The following is a 16,420-nucleotide window of genomic DNA, read 5'->3' as shown; positions in this document are numbered from 1 at the left end:
CAAACATTTTTGTTTCAAGTGTGAGGAAGAAGGCATTTAATCCTTTTATTCCATTCAGATTTGGGGTTAATTAAAAAGGGTTTGTGGCAACCACTTCTGCATGAGATATACTACCAGAGAGTGATATTGTTAATCACATGTATTTAATAACTGTGCCACATGCATCTTCATTTTTCATATCAAAATGAGGAAAGAAAAGCAAAAGTGCACAGTTGCTGGATTACAATTGTTCTTCGCTTTCATGTTAGGATCCAAAATGCTAATTTGCATTTGGGATAAACAAAAGAAACCAAAAATCATCTTCACTGAGTGCTCATGCAAAGGGTGGAACTCAAGGTGGTCCCCCTTAAACAAGTAGAAAACTACAGTATTTACAACAGTTTTAAGAAAATGGAAACCCTTCAGAGTCTACCTCTACCACCTTTTGGGAGCGCTCTCTGCTCAGTGGTATTTGGCCCAGGTGGTCCTCGTAAAAAGGCATTTTTTGGGGTGAGGCTGGAGATTAAGGAGGTTGTGGGGTCTTTGTCACAGTGCTGTGCCTAATGCCAAAATAAAAATGAATTGATTATGTGGTGTCCACAGTAATCAGGTTTGAAGAGCTCCTAAAACTCCCTACACCACATACATACTGGGAGTTAGTCATAATAGGTAAAGCATGTCTTTTTTTTAAAAAAAAAAAAGAGAGATCTTGCTTTTGTGTTGAATCTCGAGCATCTGTGGCCATGATAGATGTGTTTTTACTGGTAGTTTTAAAGGTGTTACAGGGTTTTGGACTCAGGGTTTCTGAGAACAGTTTTGATTCTGTTTTGGTTTTGAGGATCATTTGTGTTTGAAGTATTATAATTTGTATTGTTTATATTTTTGCTTTATCTCCCAGCCGCCTCAGTGCCTCTTGTTTAAGTAGTGTTCAGTGTCTCATGTGCGAAGTTAGTCTTCTCTCCCCTGTCACAATCTGCGGGCAGCATGTGGAGCTGAGGGGACAATCCAAATGCAGACACACGGAGAAAAGAAGGCTGGTTGTCAAACATTACAAAAATCATAATATTGGATTGCATTTACAATTCCACTATTCATTTACACACTGGTGCAGGCAAACCACAGTTATAGCCACAGCTGCCCTGGGGCAGACTGACAGAAGCGAGGCTGCCATATCGCACCATCGGCCCCTCTGGCCATCACCAGTAGGGTAAAGTGTCTTGACCAAGGACACAATGACCGGGACAGAGAGGGCTGGGGAATTGAACCGGCAACCTTCCAGTTACAGATGAGCGTCCCAACCCCCTGAACCAAGGTCGCCCAAGAAAACCAAACTGAAAAAGGAACAAATCGTGAAAGCTGGAAAAACACTTGGAAAATCTGGAAACACTAAGAACTTGGAGACAGAGAGAGGGAGATCGAGGGACACAGAGATAAATAAACATGAAGACAAGACAGAAAAGGGAACACTAAAGGAAGTCTGATAACCTACAATCAACCTGAATCACAAGGCATAAACAACATAATCAGAAAACTCATAAGCACAAGAAAACTAATCTATGAACTATAACCCACTGTTCAAGATCAAAACAATAAACAAACAAGATTCATACGCCCAAAACACAAACACTGGGTCAACAACCCAGGACCATGACATCCCCATTCATTTGTGTCTGTCTTCCTGTTTTACTTTGGTGATTGTTGTTGTGTGTTGTAGGTTTTTTTCTGTGGTTTACCAGAAATAAAACTTGGTTTTGAGTTCACTCTTTCTCTTTTCAGTCTTCCAATTGGGTCCACATCCCACCAGCCACACACCCTGACATATAACATACCAGGAGTTACAAATTTAACATGCAAACATCTGAGTGCCTTTAACCAGCTCTGGTTTCTTGGCTTATTTTTTATACTAATGCTTTGTTTTTTGTTTGTTTGTTTTCTGCTTCTGCATCTTTTTCTGTTGTTTCTATTTTATTTTTTACTGCTCTTTACTTGCTCGCATTGGAAATGGACTCAGCTTTCAGATTTATTACAATGATGCAAAGTAGGAAGGAAAATTGGGTCATGTGATATCTCAAACAAGATCATTTTAATAAGAGGACTGACAGCTTTCCTTTGCATATCAATCTTTGGATGAGCACTGATTTAGTACATGTAATGCAGTGGTACAGTGGGATGGGTTGGTGTGGTTGTTGGAAGAGTTTTCAGAGAAATTATTTTTTGTTAATGGAATTTGCTAAAAGGAAAATATGCTCATCAATATTTTGATGCTTATTTTTTGCAAGTGGTTCATTTTCATTACAGTCAAAGGATTGCTTAATCAAATAAATTAAAACAATCAGGCCCTACCTTGACTGTATGCTCACACAGCTTTTAGAACAGAGTTTCAGGTCTCATGGGCTCAAGAGGCTGCTGCTGCTAGCACCAGCCATGGTGAAATGCAGCAGGAGGGACCGTAGTTCCACCAGCAGTGTGAGAAAAAGACAGAGGAAGGTGAGATTAATGTGGTCAAAAATTAATGAATACTTTGACAATCAGACATCGCTAACAGTGAACTGTCACATGCTGAAGTGCAGTGAAACTAAGAAGTGGTAACCCAACAACAGAACAGAAAACCTCACCTACACCCTACACAGCTCACTTGTAGCTCAATGTCTCCCCCTTCTGGCTATCAACTTTTGATCACTAGGCACCTGAATAATGGATCTGTCTCTTTTTTGCCTGTCCCGTTTGGTTCTTTTGCCATCAGAATTATTGTCTAAAGGAGAAGAAAGATGCCCAAGGGATTTACTTTACCAAACGGACCATCCCAGCCTTGCCTTGAATACTGGATCTCAAGCTAAAGATTATATGACATTAGATGATCTCACTACCCACAACCTGCACCTTCATAGTGGAAAAAATAATCTGTAAACTCCACCTTGACGTGGTCCTTGCTTGCCTTTTACCTCCAAAGCTCGAGTGATGTTGTGAAAACTTCAGCATAGCTGGTATCTGAGTTCCTCTTCGTCTCTTTTGACTGTCAACACAGTCTCTTCATTTTTGCCTTACAAGCATAAAGAAATGAATTATATGTTGTGTGTGTACTAATTTTTTAGCTTTAATCCTGCAAGAAGGCCAAGATGAATCTCTTAGCGGAGAATTTTACAGTAACTATTAGAATAAATGAATAATTTAAATAACACATTGACTGCTTTATTTTTCTTTAATTGTTTTGAGTATTTTTTTTGTCTCCATATAAAAGATATCAAAATCTGAGCATACAACTTAAAAGTAAAAAGAATCTATATATATTCTGCAGTCTATGATGCTTAAGGGACATCACTGCTGTGAGCATTTAAACGTCTTTTGAATAAAAACATCAGCATATCAACACAAAACTGAAGAGACACTGCAACCGTATGAAAGAAGACGACTATTTAGGGAAATTTCTACTCCTGAGGATTAACTGCTGTGTAATTTATATTATTACCATCCAAGAACCAAAGTAAGCTCAAATTTCAGTTTTTTCTCAAACAAACTATTAGAATTTCTGAGAGATTTTTTGAGAAACTGAGTACGGCATTTTGGGTCACTGAAAGATGACATTTTTAAAAACTCCTGCCAGGGTGGAGATTTTTGAAAACTACATTTTTGCGTTTAAGTGTGGACGAGGAAAACAGAGATTTACTCAGGCAACGTCAAAAGTGTGCGCCGTTTTTGACATCACGCTTTGGCCACGTTATTGTTTACATGAGATAAATTTCTACAATGGCGGATATAGACAAAATACTGTTGCTGTTATTCTTAGTATCTGCAGTTTTTACACGCTTACATATACACACACAGTTTATGTCCCTCCATTTAGAAAGACAGAGGCATCAGAGTGAACATGCGATGTAGCTTCTCCATTCAACACAGACGCTCTCACGACCCAAATCCTGACGTCGGTTTTGAATAAAAAATAGTTTTAATTAGTTTTATTTATGCTGTATGCATTTTGTCCATTCCAAAGTTGTGAGTCTACACCAGCCAAAATGCTGTCTTTAGTTATTAACATTTGAAATGATGAAGGTACTTGAAAAGTAACACAAAATTAGCTCCCTTTCCAGAAAAACACAAAAACTTTTCAGAAGTACTTAAGGTTTTGTGAGGGCACAAAACCCTGTTTATTCTTTTCCTCCCAGGCTTCTAGACTTCTGATTGGTCAACATTTCTACACGGTTAGGATTTTTCCATGTTCGACTTTGTTTTTAGAATTTAAATGTGGAAGGAGATATTTTTTCAAAACTGCACGTGTGGGCGGGATTTTTTATTTTTTTTTTTTAACAAAAAAGGAAAATTTCAGCTTTCAAAAAATACCCGTGTACGTGTGGACGCAGCCTAAGGTTATCACAAAAAAAGCAAATTCACTGAACATTCTGAGTCTCCTCCTGGAGACTCTGTTGTCCTACTGGGAGACTTCAATGCTCACGTGGGTAATAACAGCGAAACCTGGAGGGGCGTGATTGGGAGGAACGGCCTCCCTGATCTGAACCCGACCAGTGTTTTGTTATTGGACTTCTGTGCAAATCACAGTTTGGCCATAGCAAACACCTTGTTCGAACATAAGAGTGTCCATAAGCGCACGTGGCACTAGGATGCTCTAGGCCGCAGGTAGATGATCGATTTTGTAGTCATATCACCAGGTTACAAACAAAGAATCCAACACAATGAAACTTCTACAAAACACACAGAACAAGGAGAAGCACAGACATGAGGGAGCATGGGACAACGGACAAGTGGAAAATGAGACAAAAACACACCATATAACAAGGGAAGAGGACACAGGTGGGAGGACGGCTAAACACAGACCATGAGAGTAGGAAGGTAGAACTAAATACAAAGCACAAGAGATAACAGGCCATCACAATAAAACAGCAACTAGCACTAGACCAAGATTTAGACATAACAAACCTATCGTCAAACTAAAGCAGTCAAGGAACTAAAGGCACAAAACACGGCTTCTATTCGTTAGACTGAGTTTGTCCTATTTTGATTTTCAGCTGTCAGTCACAGCTGGTTCCATGGAAAGGCAGGTAAACAGGCACACACAGAAACACGCGTGCGCGTACAAAAACAGGATTTTACGGTTGCATATGTGGGTGTGGAAAGAAGGCTGGGCTTGCTACTCTGAAGTAAGTCCTTACTCACTCTGAGCTGACTGCAGTGAACAAAGGTCATGCGCTACTTCTTTTTATTGGTACGTAGCAATTACTTTTGTATTCCTTTGACTTTTCCTTTGTCAGACATGCTAATTATGTGCGCAAATACTGCGCGCCCTACTGTATCTCTTCACCTGTCGTATCACATGGCTACGAAAGGCAAAATTCTTAAAAACGTTTTCTGAAATTGCTTAAAATTGAATTAATGTTTTGTTGTCGGCGAAAGAAATCTGGGATCTCCTTTTGAACAGGTTCATTTCTCTTATCACGCTATACTCGGAAAGCCTTTGCATATCTGCAGAAATACGTGTGTGCGCACCTTATCAAAACTGGTTTACCAACTATGCAACAGTGAGCTTTTAAGAAGTTCATTACCCCAGAGGCATAAATTATAACTTCACCGTAAGCCCATCCCCTAACATTCCTGCTTTGACTGACTGTTTGCCTTCCAGGTTTATTGTTTATCAGGTGCTGGAAGCTCAGACCTGCTGAGCCGTCACAGGAGGGAATGGACTACTGACTCGTTTGAGCTTGAGGAGGGTTATCCAGGGCCATTCCCATATGAGTTGGGCAAGGTGAGAAATGTAACCAGAAAATGACAGAAAAAAAACAAACTTTTATGTATAGGTTTTTATGCTTCAAATGTATTTTTGTGGAATAATGTAGCTACCAAAAAACGAATACTAATAATGCAAAAATAATCAGTTCATTGATTATAGCTGATTTAACACCTGCATTCCTTTGATACTTGCACGTTTCTTTATTTAATCGTGCCCAGGTTCACAGCAATAAAATCAGTGATACATTTAAAATCCCAAAACAGACGTTTACATTTGCAAACATTTACTGTTGTGTTGTAGGTGAATATTGATGGGCAAAATCGACTAACCTTCCAACTCTATGGAGAAGGGGTGGATGAGGCGCCGATGGGAGTCATCTCCATTGACAAAGAGTCTGGCGTATTGTACGTCCACAAGGCTGTGGACTATGAGGAGTGGCAAAAACTTGAGGTTAGAATCAACACTTGCTAAACGCCAACATGTAGTGATCCCACAGTCTTTCTGTTCATGTACAAATTATTCATAGTGACAGTGAACACCTGTTATTGTGGAGTAGTTACTATTAATGAGAGTGCAGATTAAGCATGCTCATGCTTATTGTTAACCAACAGTTTTTACACTTTACGTTTCTGTCAGCATATCGTCAGAAGCTTTACCTGATTTCATACTAGAAGTGTAAAATTTTGTTACTTTGGTTGCATAAAAAAGGCTGAAAAAAATCTTTAAAATTATTTTAACTTCTTGTCACAGAACTTTACCACTTAATGATAATCTTTCCATGTCATAGATCACAATATTTACTATTTATTTTCTATTGTAAGTCTTCGTGGTATCATTTGATGTCTAGCTAATATGTGAGGCCAGAAAGATGGACGTGTCAACTGACACCAGACAGGTTACCAGGTTACGACTTGAGATTTTCATAAAGGACATCAATGACAACCCACCACGCTTTGAGAACAGTCTGTATGAGACTACTGTTGATCAGGAAAACACACAAGGTAAAAAATAATAATAATAATATATATGTACATATAATTATTTGATCCCCGCTAGTTCTGTAAGTTGGCTCACTTACAAATGAATAATTTTTTTTTTATTATAGTTTCATTTTAATGGTGAGAGACAGAATGGCACTTTTGAGTTGTTTTTACTGCTTCCATTGCTGAACAATTGCATCACCACTTGTTACCATCTCAACGAGGTGTCGGGGACATGAATGGGCTTGTAGTCCATTCCAGCCCACCTCCACGGGGCAAGAGTGGACTACAAGCCCATTCTTGTCTCGACATCCTTTGACAGCTCTTTGGTCTTGCCTGTGGTGGTGGAGAGGTTGGAATGAAAGAAAATAATTCTGAGGATGGGTGTACTTCATATACATAACAAGCTGAGATTAGGAGGATCTGTAATTGATTGATTGATTGGAATCTGTGTGCCTACAACCTTTAATGTGATGTGTTTTTTCTGGATTTTTGGTAGATATTCTGTCTCTTTCCACTAAAATAAAACTACATTAGAAATGAAAAGAGGCTCTTCATTTCTAATGTAGTGAGCAAAGTTAAATTAGCAGCAGGGGATCAAATAATTATTTCCCCCACTGTGTCTGTGTGAGTCATGTCTGTGTGTTTATCTATCTAGCCCTGTGTGTGTGTGTGTGTCTGTGTGTGTGTGTGTATGTGTGTGCTTCTTCCTTTGAATTGAATTAAACACTGAGTGCTCCTTAATTGTTTATTTCCCAACAGGCTCCAATCTTTTGAAAGTGCATGCTACTGACATAGACGAGAGCGAAACACTAAACTCAACCTTCCACTATGAAATCAAATCTGTGTCTCCAAATGTTAGAGACACTGAATTCTTCGTTGATGAGTCTGGATACATTTCATTCAAAGGTTGTTTAAATCATGAGGTAAGAGACTCTTTTGTTGATATGTCAGGAGTACGAAACATTTTAAAGATGAGTAAGGAGAACGATTTGGCTAGTTCTTTACTTGAGTAAGTAAAACTTATGGAGCTATTTATGCAGATGCGCATGCTCACTTTGAGCAGCAACAGATTCTTTGCAAATATCACAAAGGTTACAAATGTTTCCTTATTATAAAAAAACCCCATTCGTGTAATACAAAAAAACCCCACCCGTAAGCTTTGTGCATAATGGTCTAACTACCGTAGGAGCCACTGTCTAGGATACACTATGATCTATGTATCCTATGAATACATTGTTATGCTTTTAGCCTATTAATGTAAAACACTCCATTTGCTTTTGTTAAGGTGGCTGAGAAGTTTACATTAATGGTGGAGGCCAAAGACCACGGTGAAGTAGTCAGCCTGTCCAGTTCAACCACTGTTGTAATTCATGTACGGGATGGCAACAACCACCTTCCAGTCTTCAGTGATCAAACGGTAGGCAGTCAGTTGGTGTTGCAAACTCCAAACAGCACCAGTTTCAGGACTTTCACACCTGTAACCTGATACTGATGTGTAGTGTATACATAAAAGAAGGCAAGACACCTTGGTGGTTCATCAAACATAAATATAAACTCATATTTATACTGCATTCACAATGAGTTTACGTTTTAAAGGTGCAGTCAGTAATTTTTTATTAATGACTTTCTATAATAGAAATAGATGCTATTATTCTCATTAATATATAGATTATTGTCTATTTATGCCAAATTAATACTTTCTCATAAACTCATATTTAATCCATTAAAATGCATAGAAGCAGATTTGCTTATTGTGAAAGCTGTGAAAGCTCACTCAGTTTCCCTCTAATAAACAGTTTGAGTGCATTTTCTCATCATATGAGAGTTTATTCACTAAGTGTCAGAGTACAGCAAAGTTACATTCACTTTAAAGAAAGTTTCACTAACGCTGCTAACAGTAGCTAATGAATGCTAATAGCATCACTTAGCGACAGAAAACACCAGCGTATCTCAACATTTCACCTCAGCATGGCTGTCATTGGACAGAAGTGAGCTTCTCTTCTCACTAACTCATATGGAACTCCCTTCACAAAGTTTTAAGGCATCTTGCAGAGTAAATACAAGTAAACACTTCTTACCCAACATCGACATCTAAGCTAAACTGTGAACTGGCAGCCTTCCACAGATATGGAAAAACTCTGGGGTGTATTCAGATCTGCTCCAAAGGGAAGGAGAAAGTTGCTGGACTAAATTTAATGATTATGGACTTGAATTGGGAAGGATAATAAAACAGAACTTAAGTGACTGCAATCTACTGACATCAAGCAATCACAGTTTTACACAGTATTACTTTAATAAACTTGTGTAGTTGGCTTGCTCCATACTTTACATAACCACCAAATCATTATTTTATAAAATCATATCTGCTTAATGTATTACAAGGAGTATAAACATTGTGAATAGACCACACTGACTCCATAATTGCATAAATTATAATAGACACATAAGAAAAAATATATACTTAAAATTGTGTTTTAGCAATGGAAAATTGTTCTACAGGTTTATACACTCTGTATTCAAACCACAGGGCACTGGTAAAGTGAAGGAGCTTGAGACTGGGGTCTCTCCTCTGAGGCTGCATGTGACAGACAAAGACACCCCCCACACCTCTGCATGGAGAGCCAGATACACCGTACATGGTGACGAGAGAGAGAACTTTGAGATACTAACAGACTTAGAGACTAATGATGGGATCCTGACAGTAGTTAAAGTAAGTGGTGTTTGACTGCATGCTATACATTACAATGACACCCACAGCTTTTTTTTTAAGTTTATTATCCTCTTATATAATGATGCTGACAATATTTTTTGAATTTCACAAATAACAATTTACTGATTTTGCAACACTGTTGTATAATTTCAGCCTTTAGACTTTGAGAATGGGGCGCAGAGGGAGCTGTTGATCTCAGTGGAAAACGAGGCACCGTATTACTCCTGTGAAGTAAAAGAGAGGACGCCCTCAGGCCTCTGGAAAGTTGACACCATTAAAGGCCATGATCTCTCTGGTGCAGCTAAACCTCAGTCTGTGAAAGTCACCATTGATGTGGAGGATACCAATGACCCTCCTAAATTCAGCATGACGGTGAAAGAGGTCGTGGTGATGGAGAACGTACCCGCTGGAACCTGGGTTGATAAAGTGACGGCTGTGGATCCTGACTCCAGTTATTCCAAAGACTTTGTGTAAGCAATTTATTTGATTAAACATCTCTGAACGTTGATCTGAAGCTGTTCAGTTGTGTCTAAGTGCACTGAATCTGTCCACAGTTACAAGGTAGGAAATGATCCTGCTGGCTGGGTGACGGTGGATCCCCTCACAGGAAACATCACAATGATAAAGACGCCCGACAGAGAATCTCCACACGTTGTTAACGGCACCTACACCATCTTAGTGTATGCAGTTGACAAAGGTAAACACACACTCTGACTTTTAAAACACAAACAGCTTTTTTTGTACTACATTTCTTGCATCTTGGACAGGTATACCACCAATGACAGGAACAGCTACACTACATATCCATGTGTGGGACCAGAATGACAACGTGCCACAGCTAAGAGTGGACAGCCTGGATGTGTGTGTGTCTGATGCCCCCACAACCACCAACATTGAGGCCTTTGACCCAGATGAAGCACCTTATGCAGGGCCTTTCACTTTTGAATTGTTGGGAAATGTTGAAGGAAAATGGAGACTGAATCCTGACTATGGTAGAAACATCCTTCGTGTATTTAGTGACATATTACAGAAAAACAAGCACAAAAGCCAGAACTCTTAAAGTATCCTATCATTTTCTGATCTTTTCTTCAAGGTTACGCAGCTGGTCTGGTGAAGGAGCCTGGTGTGTCCTCTGGTCAACACACAATTCATCTAAAGATCTCCGACATGCAGGGAGCATTTAAAGTTTACAACCTCAGTGTGACTGCATGTGGCTGCACTGTGACACCAAACTGTCGAATTCGCCAGAAATCTGAAATAAACATTGGCCCTTATGCTTTATGCATAATAATTTGTTCACTCTTACTACTTCTGTGTAAGAAACACACAATTTACTTTAGTGTAGGAGAACTGTGATATGTGTGCTAACATCTCTAAGAACCCAGTATAAGTTTTATTTTACTCTTTGACAGCTCTGCTGCTGCTGGCACTCAGCATCTCATCCAAAAGAGAGTTCGTCACTATGGAGCCTGAAGATTGTTCAGGAGGAATCCTCCTCCAATCAAACACTGAGGCACCAGGAGACAACTGCGAGGTCACTGTTTAGAAACATTTGCATCCATGCCAATGACCCATTTTAAGGCAAATATCAGTAAACCATTTCTTTTTCTTTAGATTCCTGTCACTATTATGGAAGAACCAGTTTGTATGGAGCAATATAATCAATCTAATTTCCATATTCCACTGAATGGGATGAGAAATGGGAGATATTCACCAAGGGTGGGTATGAATGAAGTTCAGACTTTTGGCAGTTTTCGGAGCGTACGCTCACAACCTAGGGTAGGTCATTCTTCCATGGAGCATGTACTTTTGTAAAAGCATCTCATGAAAGTGTGATAAACAGAATCCTCTATAGATCACCTCCTGGTCTTGTCATCCTTTTGAACAGGATTTTACACAGAGGTCCATCCACCCACACTTTGGGGATTTCAGCAGAGAAAGCCAATACAGCTACACTGGGAACCAGGTTGTACACACCCACAGATCGAGGATGACTTACAAATGGATCTTAAAATAATAACTATATGTTTGTGTTCTTTAAATTTCAGTCAAACTGGAATTTTCCAATAACCACTGGCTATGACAGCAGCCCTCAGGTAGAACAGCAGAGATTTGTGTTTGTAATCTTTTACTTTGAAATCAGAGATAAAGAAATGTGAACCTTTTGTGTGCAGTTTGAAGACATGAGCAATATGAACGTCCTCCAATCACAAACCTTGAGCTGTGCTACGGAGTCTAATGACATGCAGCTTCATCAGGTTGGTAGTCTCTTAAGTATGTCACATCTCCTATGCTGCATTATTTTAAAAAATTAATAAAAATGTATGAGCATGTACCATTAAAAAACAAATCACTTCAGGCATATTTGTATTTGCTTTTGACATGTTCCGCTTTTTACAAAAGCTAACCTCTCTGCGGGAAAAAGAAGGGGACTTGCTAGATGATGAGCTTCACATCTATTCAGAGCTAGACTCAGACACCACCCCAGAGCTGGAGGCAATCAGTATTTCTGAAGAGGGTTCATTTCAGGACACACTGGAAGATCTGGGTCCAAAGTTTCACCAACTGGCTTCTATATGCATGACAGCCAAGGACTCACAACCTAAGGTAGGTCGTTCTTCCATGGAGCATGTACTTTTGTAAATACATCCCTTCAAAGTGTGAACAGATTCCTCTATAGATCACCTCCTGGTCTTGTCACCCTTTTCCAACAGGAAATCCACTCACCATGTGAGAATTTAAAAAGAGAAAGCCTGTCCTACCAACACAGCTACCCTCAGAACCAGGTTGTACACACCCATAGAAGATCAAGGATGTCTTACAAATGGATCTTAAAATATTAAATGGTTTCTTTTTCATATTTCAGTCAGACGGGAAATCTCCAATAACCACTGGCTATGACAGCAGCCATCAGGTAGAACACCAGAGATTTGTGTTTGTAATCTTTTACTTTGAAATCAGAGATGAAGAAATGTGTGAACTTTCTTTGTGCAGTTTGATGATATGGGCAACATGAACGTCCTCCAATCACAAAACCTGAGCTGTGCTACGGAGTCCATTGAACTCATGCCACTTCATCAAGTTGGTAGTCTTTAGTCCATTATCCCTTTATGTTGCATTATTTAAAAATAATCACTGCTGGCACATTTGCATGTGCCACCTTTTACAGAAGACAACCTCACTCCCAGAGAAAAAAGGGGACTTAGACAGTGACCTTCACATCTACACACAGGAGAGGGACTCCGACGCCACCTCAGAGCTGAATAGGATCAGTATTTCTGAAGGTGCTTCATATCAGGACACACTGGAAGATCTGGGCCCAAAGTGCCACCAACTCACTTCTATTTCCAGCCCAACACAACGACAGGACTCAAGATATTACGACATGTAGTAAACATTTGTTCCAAGTGTGAGGAAGAACATTCAATTCCTATATTCTGTTAGGAGGAGAGACTAAAAAGGGTTTGTGGCGACCACTTCTGCAGGAGAAATGCTACGAGAGAGCCATATTGTTAATCACATATTTATTACTGTGCCACATGCGTCTTCAGTTTTTATATCAAACTGGGGAAAGAAAAAAAAAACAACAAAAAAAAACAAAAAAAAACAAACCCAAAACAAGCAAAAGCCAAAACGAAACCACAAAAGTACAGTTGTCCATTTTGACAAACCTGTCTTCCAGAACCCATTTGGATTACATTTGGACAGCCAAGTATGTGTAAATGTATACAAACATTTAAAAAAAAAAAAAAAAAAAAAAAAAAAAAAGACAAATTCCACATCGCATGTTTCAAACTAAGTAACAATATTGCTTTTTTTTTTTTTTAAGTGCACAGTTGCTGGATTAAAAGAAACTGCTCTCCCATTTCATGTAAGGATCCAAAATACAAATTTGCATTTGGGATAAACAAAAAACCAAAAAAAAACAAAAAAAAAAACAACTTCACTGAGTGCTGTTGCAGAGGTTGGAACTCAAGGAGGTTCCTCTTAAACAAGTTGAAAACTACAGTATGTACAACAGTTTTAACAAAAAGGAAATCCTTCACACTCTGCCACTACCAACTTTTAGAAGCGCTCGCTGCTCAGTGGCGTTCAGCCCTCTGCGTCCACGCCCCCTGAATCCTCTGCCTCTCAGGAAGCGACCAGGAACTCCAAATGTTTCTATGTTCAACTTTTTCTCCTCAGCCCAGGTGGTCCTCCTAAAAGGCACATTTTTTTGTGGGGTGGGAATAAGTAGATTACAGAGCTTCACAAAACAAATATTACAAATAAACTGTTTAGGTCACCTGGGCTTGAGGTCTGATGAGATGTTATCAAAGAAACACTTGGCTTTGTCATAGTACTTATCTCTGAGAGGCTCCTCCTCCTGTTGAGGAGGGCTGTCCTCTGTCTCCCAAGACTCCTCAACTGCAAAACACATGTATACACTCAGCTCAGTTTATGTCACCGCAAATAAAACTGAATTGATTGGTGATCTTTAAAACATACCAACATTTTGCTTCGTAAGATCTTTAAACTGAGCATTTGCACTTTCAAAATCAAAATCTGACTCAAATGCCAAAGTTGAAGCCTTTGTGTTTTTCACTATTAGTTGGCCTCTACTTCTGTTCCTGGACCTGCGGCTGCCTGCAAATAAGCATTTAGAGGGGAAGGAAAAAACAAAACAAAAACACAGTTAAAACTGGTTCTCAAACCAGTTCATCTAGTATGAGACATTTCATTTGGTAATTTAATGCTTCCAGGCAGATGGGCAAAATATTTTTTATAAATATAATTGCAGTTAATTTTCCCGCAGAAAGAGTCAAGCAAACCTACTGCCATTCAGCAATTAGCAGCTCACAATGCACATTTTAAATGTGGATACCTTGTCGCTGCCTTAGTTTCTGGTTTCCAGTATTTTGGCCTTCAGCTGAGGCAGCACTTGGCTTAGATGGTGCCTGTCCTAAAATGATATGATAATCTTTCTCCTTATTGTGGTGGACTTAAAAGCAGTGCAATGAAGTCAACTGATGTTAAAGTAAATGTTCACTGTTCAAGTCCGCTTACTGGTGGGTATATTCTCTTTTTGAACCTGGGCACCACCCTGTCCAGACCGCTGAACTGGACGCACCAGCGGTTTGTTCTGTGGCTGGGTTGTAGTCTTTCCCTTTTTCTGTGCAGCACTGACCAGAGGCATGGTCTGGACAGCCTGTTCAACCATAGGGGCTCTTCTGGCTTGGCCTGAAAGTCCTACAATTGAGAGAGCACAAAGAAGCCTAGAGGTGCAAGACCATTTTCCATGCTGGAAACCCAGATTTACACAAACATAAATATATAACAAATCCTCTGTTATATTGAGAAGAACTCTGTACCTAGTCCCAGTGCTGCACTGTACTGCTGGTTGAGTAGAGAGCTAGCAGCCAGTTGATTGTAGGTGGGCATCATGTCTCTGTAAGGACTCCAGCGTGGGTGATACATTGCAGAGGAGCTGCCAATTGATGACTGATCCCAAAACAATAAAGACAAAAATGAACTTTTATGAAACTTTCTATCAATTTCAAATAAATCTACAGTGAGGAAACAAAATTAAGTGGAATCTCCTTCACCTACTCACCTGAACAATAGCAGGGTCCCGAGGAAGTCCATGGTGTGGTTTTGGTGGCTCAGACACAGTAATATCTTTTATGTCACTGCCCCTGAAGATTATGAATTCATAAACTTCATCTTTGGGTGGCACTGGTCTGTCTGTGTGCCGGTCTTCAGTGCCATAAGATTTAACTGGGAAAATATATGTTGAAATGACATAAAGCAAGTCAGCTGTTTTTTAAACTCCAGCAAATTTTGTTTAAGACTTAACTGAGGAGTAAACACAGCCTCGAGCCGCATCCTGTAAAGCATCAACCTACCTTTTGCTAAAGCAACTGTGGACCTGTCTGTGTCCACAGAAGACAAAATGCCCTCATAACGAATCTGTGCCTTGGATATTAAACTTATTTTACTGCCAATGTAAGGAGTTCCTCCGGCACTCATGCTTGCAGTAAAAATATGCTTTCAGACCAAACTTCACCTACAGAGTGAGAAGCCACGCCACGCACACCTTAACTAATCCACAGTGTGCATGATGGAAAGCACCTGTGCACTTTATAAGATTGGCAGGGCTGCACCTCTTTGTGGCTGTGTGTAAAACGGGGGTAGTTTCTTTACTCAGTCGGCATACACCGCTAGTTACAAAAGCAAGAGCGTGGAGTTAAACTAAGTAAAACTGGAAGCGGGCTCGCTGGTGTTAAACGCTAAGCCCAAACAGATCTGAGGTGTCCACTAACAAACTCACCAGCAGCTAGCGGTTAAAAATTAGTTTTGCTGTCGTTATGGTATAGGACAGGGTTGTCTAACTTATCCAATAAACATATACATCAGGGGTAGGGGAACTCCAGGCCTCGAGGGCCAGTGTCCTGCAGGTTTTAGATATCACCCTGGGTCAACAAACCTGAATCAAATGATTAGTTCATTACCAGGCCTCTGGAGAACTTCCAAGACATGATAAGGTAATTTAGCCATTTAAATCAGCTGTGTTGGATCAAGGACACATCTAAAACCTGCAGGACACCGGCCCTTGAGGCCTGGAGTTCCCCATCCCTGATATACATACTAATATATACCAGCTTACTCACTGGCCACTTTGATAGGTACATCTGTTCAACTAATTTCATGGCTGCAACCTAATGAATTTAGGCATGTAAACATGGTCAAAATGACCTACTGATGTTTAAGTGGCTTTGAACGTAGCATGGTTGGTGGTGCTGGAGTGTGGCCTGATCTGGGATTTTGCCTCACAACTATCTCCAGTATTTACAGGGAATGGTCTGCAAAGAGAAAATGGCAGAAAATGGTGGCAGTCCTCTGAGAAAAAACAAAAAGGAAGAAACCAAAAAACGCCTTGGTGATCCTAGCGGTCAGAGGTGAATGGCCAGACTGCTTTGAGCTGATGGGATGGCAACAGTAACTCAAATAACCACTCATTGCAATTAGAGT

The 16,420-nt window shown here is 39.8% G+C and overlaps 2 protein-coding genes across 2 annotated transcripts; one reads left to right on the top strand and one right to left on the bottom strand.

Moving 5' to 3' along the window:
- The first annotated feature begins 5,108 nt into the window (after window positions 1-5,108).
- Window positions 5,109-13,020, top strand: LOC102780846 (cadherin-like protein 26). The gene is made up of 21 exons (XM_087840579.1): window positions 5,109-5,194; window positions 5,609-5,731; window positions 6,017-6,166; window positions 6,564-6,717; window positions 7,459-7,622; window positions 7,985-8,116; window positions 9,227-9,409; window positions 9,563-9,879; window positions 9,964-10,106; window positions 10,177-10,401; window positions 10,503-10,724; window positions 10,822-10,943; window positions 11,024-11,188; window positions 11,298-11,375; window positions 11,458-11,505; window positions 11,584-11,667; window positions 11,813-12,016; window positions 12,124-12,195; window positions 12,276-12,323; window positions 12,404-12,490; window positions 12,579-13,020. Exons 1-21 carry the CDS (start codon window positions 5,174-5,176, stop codon window positions 12,798-12,800), a joined length of 2,964 nt encoding a protein of 987 aa, XP_087696705.1. The 5' UTR covers window positions 5,109-5,173; the 3' UTR covers window positions 12,801-13,020.
- Window positions 13,021-13,365: 345 nt separating this feature from the next.
- On the bottom strand, window positions 13,366-15,444 carry LOC102787227 (protein LSM14 homolog B-B-like). The gene is made up of 8 exons (XM_006784663.3): window positions 15,295-15,444; window positions 15,003-15,166; window positions 14,761-14,890; window positions 14,456-14,638; window positions 14,274-14,351; window positions 13,898-14,035; window positions 13,696-13,816; window positions 13,366-13,608 (listed from the first exon to the last, which is right to left on the bottom strand). The coding sequence occupies exons 1-8, from the start codon at window positions 15,416-15,418 to the stop codon at window positions 13,452-13,454; spliced, it is 1,095 nt and encodes a 364-aa protein (XP_006784726.2). The 5' UTR covers window positions 15,419-15,444; the 3' UTR covers window positions 13,366-13,451.
- Window positions 15,445-16,420: the final 976 nt, after the last annotated feature.

This window comes from Neolamprologus brichardi, chromosome 5, assembly GCF_056152115.1.
Source record: "Neolamprologus brichardi isolate AB-2024 chromosome 5, ASM5615211v1, whole genome shotgun sequence".
In the NCBI taxonomy this organism is placed as follows: domain Eukaryota; kingdom Metazoa; phylum Chordata; class Actinopteri; order Cichliformes; family Cichlidae; genus Neolamprologus; species Neolamprologus brichardi.
Note: the sequence above shows the minus strand (reverse complement) of the source record. Positions and strands in the feature narration are given on the sequence as shown.

Excerpts from the sequence above, each read along its gene's own strand:
- LOC102780846 (XM_087840579.1), top strand. The coding sequence starts at position 5,174 with ATGCGCTACTTCTTTTTATTG. Across the intron at positions 10,107-10,176 it reads AGTGTATGCAGTTGACAAAG|GTATACCACCAATGACAGGA; the intron begins GTAAACACACAC and ends CATCTTGGACAG. Across the intron at positions 10,944-11,023 it reads CACCAGGAGACAACTGCGAG|ATTCCTGTCACTATTATGGA; the intron begins GTCACTGTTTAG and ends CTTTTTCTTTAG.
- LOC102787227 (XM_006784663.3), bottom strand. The coding sequence starts at position 15,418 with ATGAGTGCCGGAGGAACTCCTTACATTGGCAGTAAAATAAGTTTAATA. Across the intron at positions 14,036-14,273 it reads GAAACTAAGGCAGCGACAAG|GCAGCCGCAGGTCCAGGAAC; the intron begins GTATCCACATTT and ends GCTTATTTGCAG. Across the intron at positions 13,609-13,695 it reads TCATCAGACCTCAAGCCCAG|GAGGACCACCTGGGCTGAGG; the intron begins GTGACCTAAACA and ends TGTGCCTTTTAG.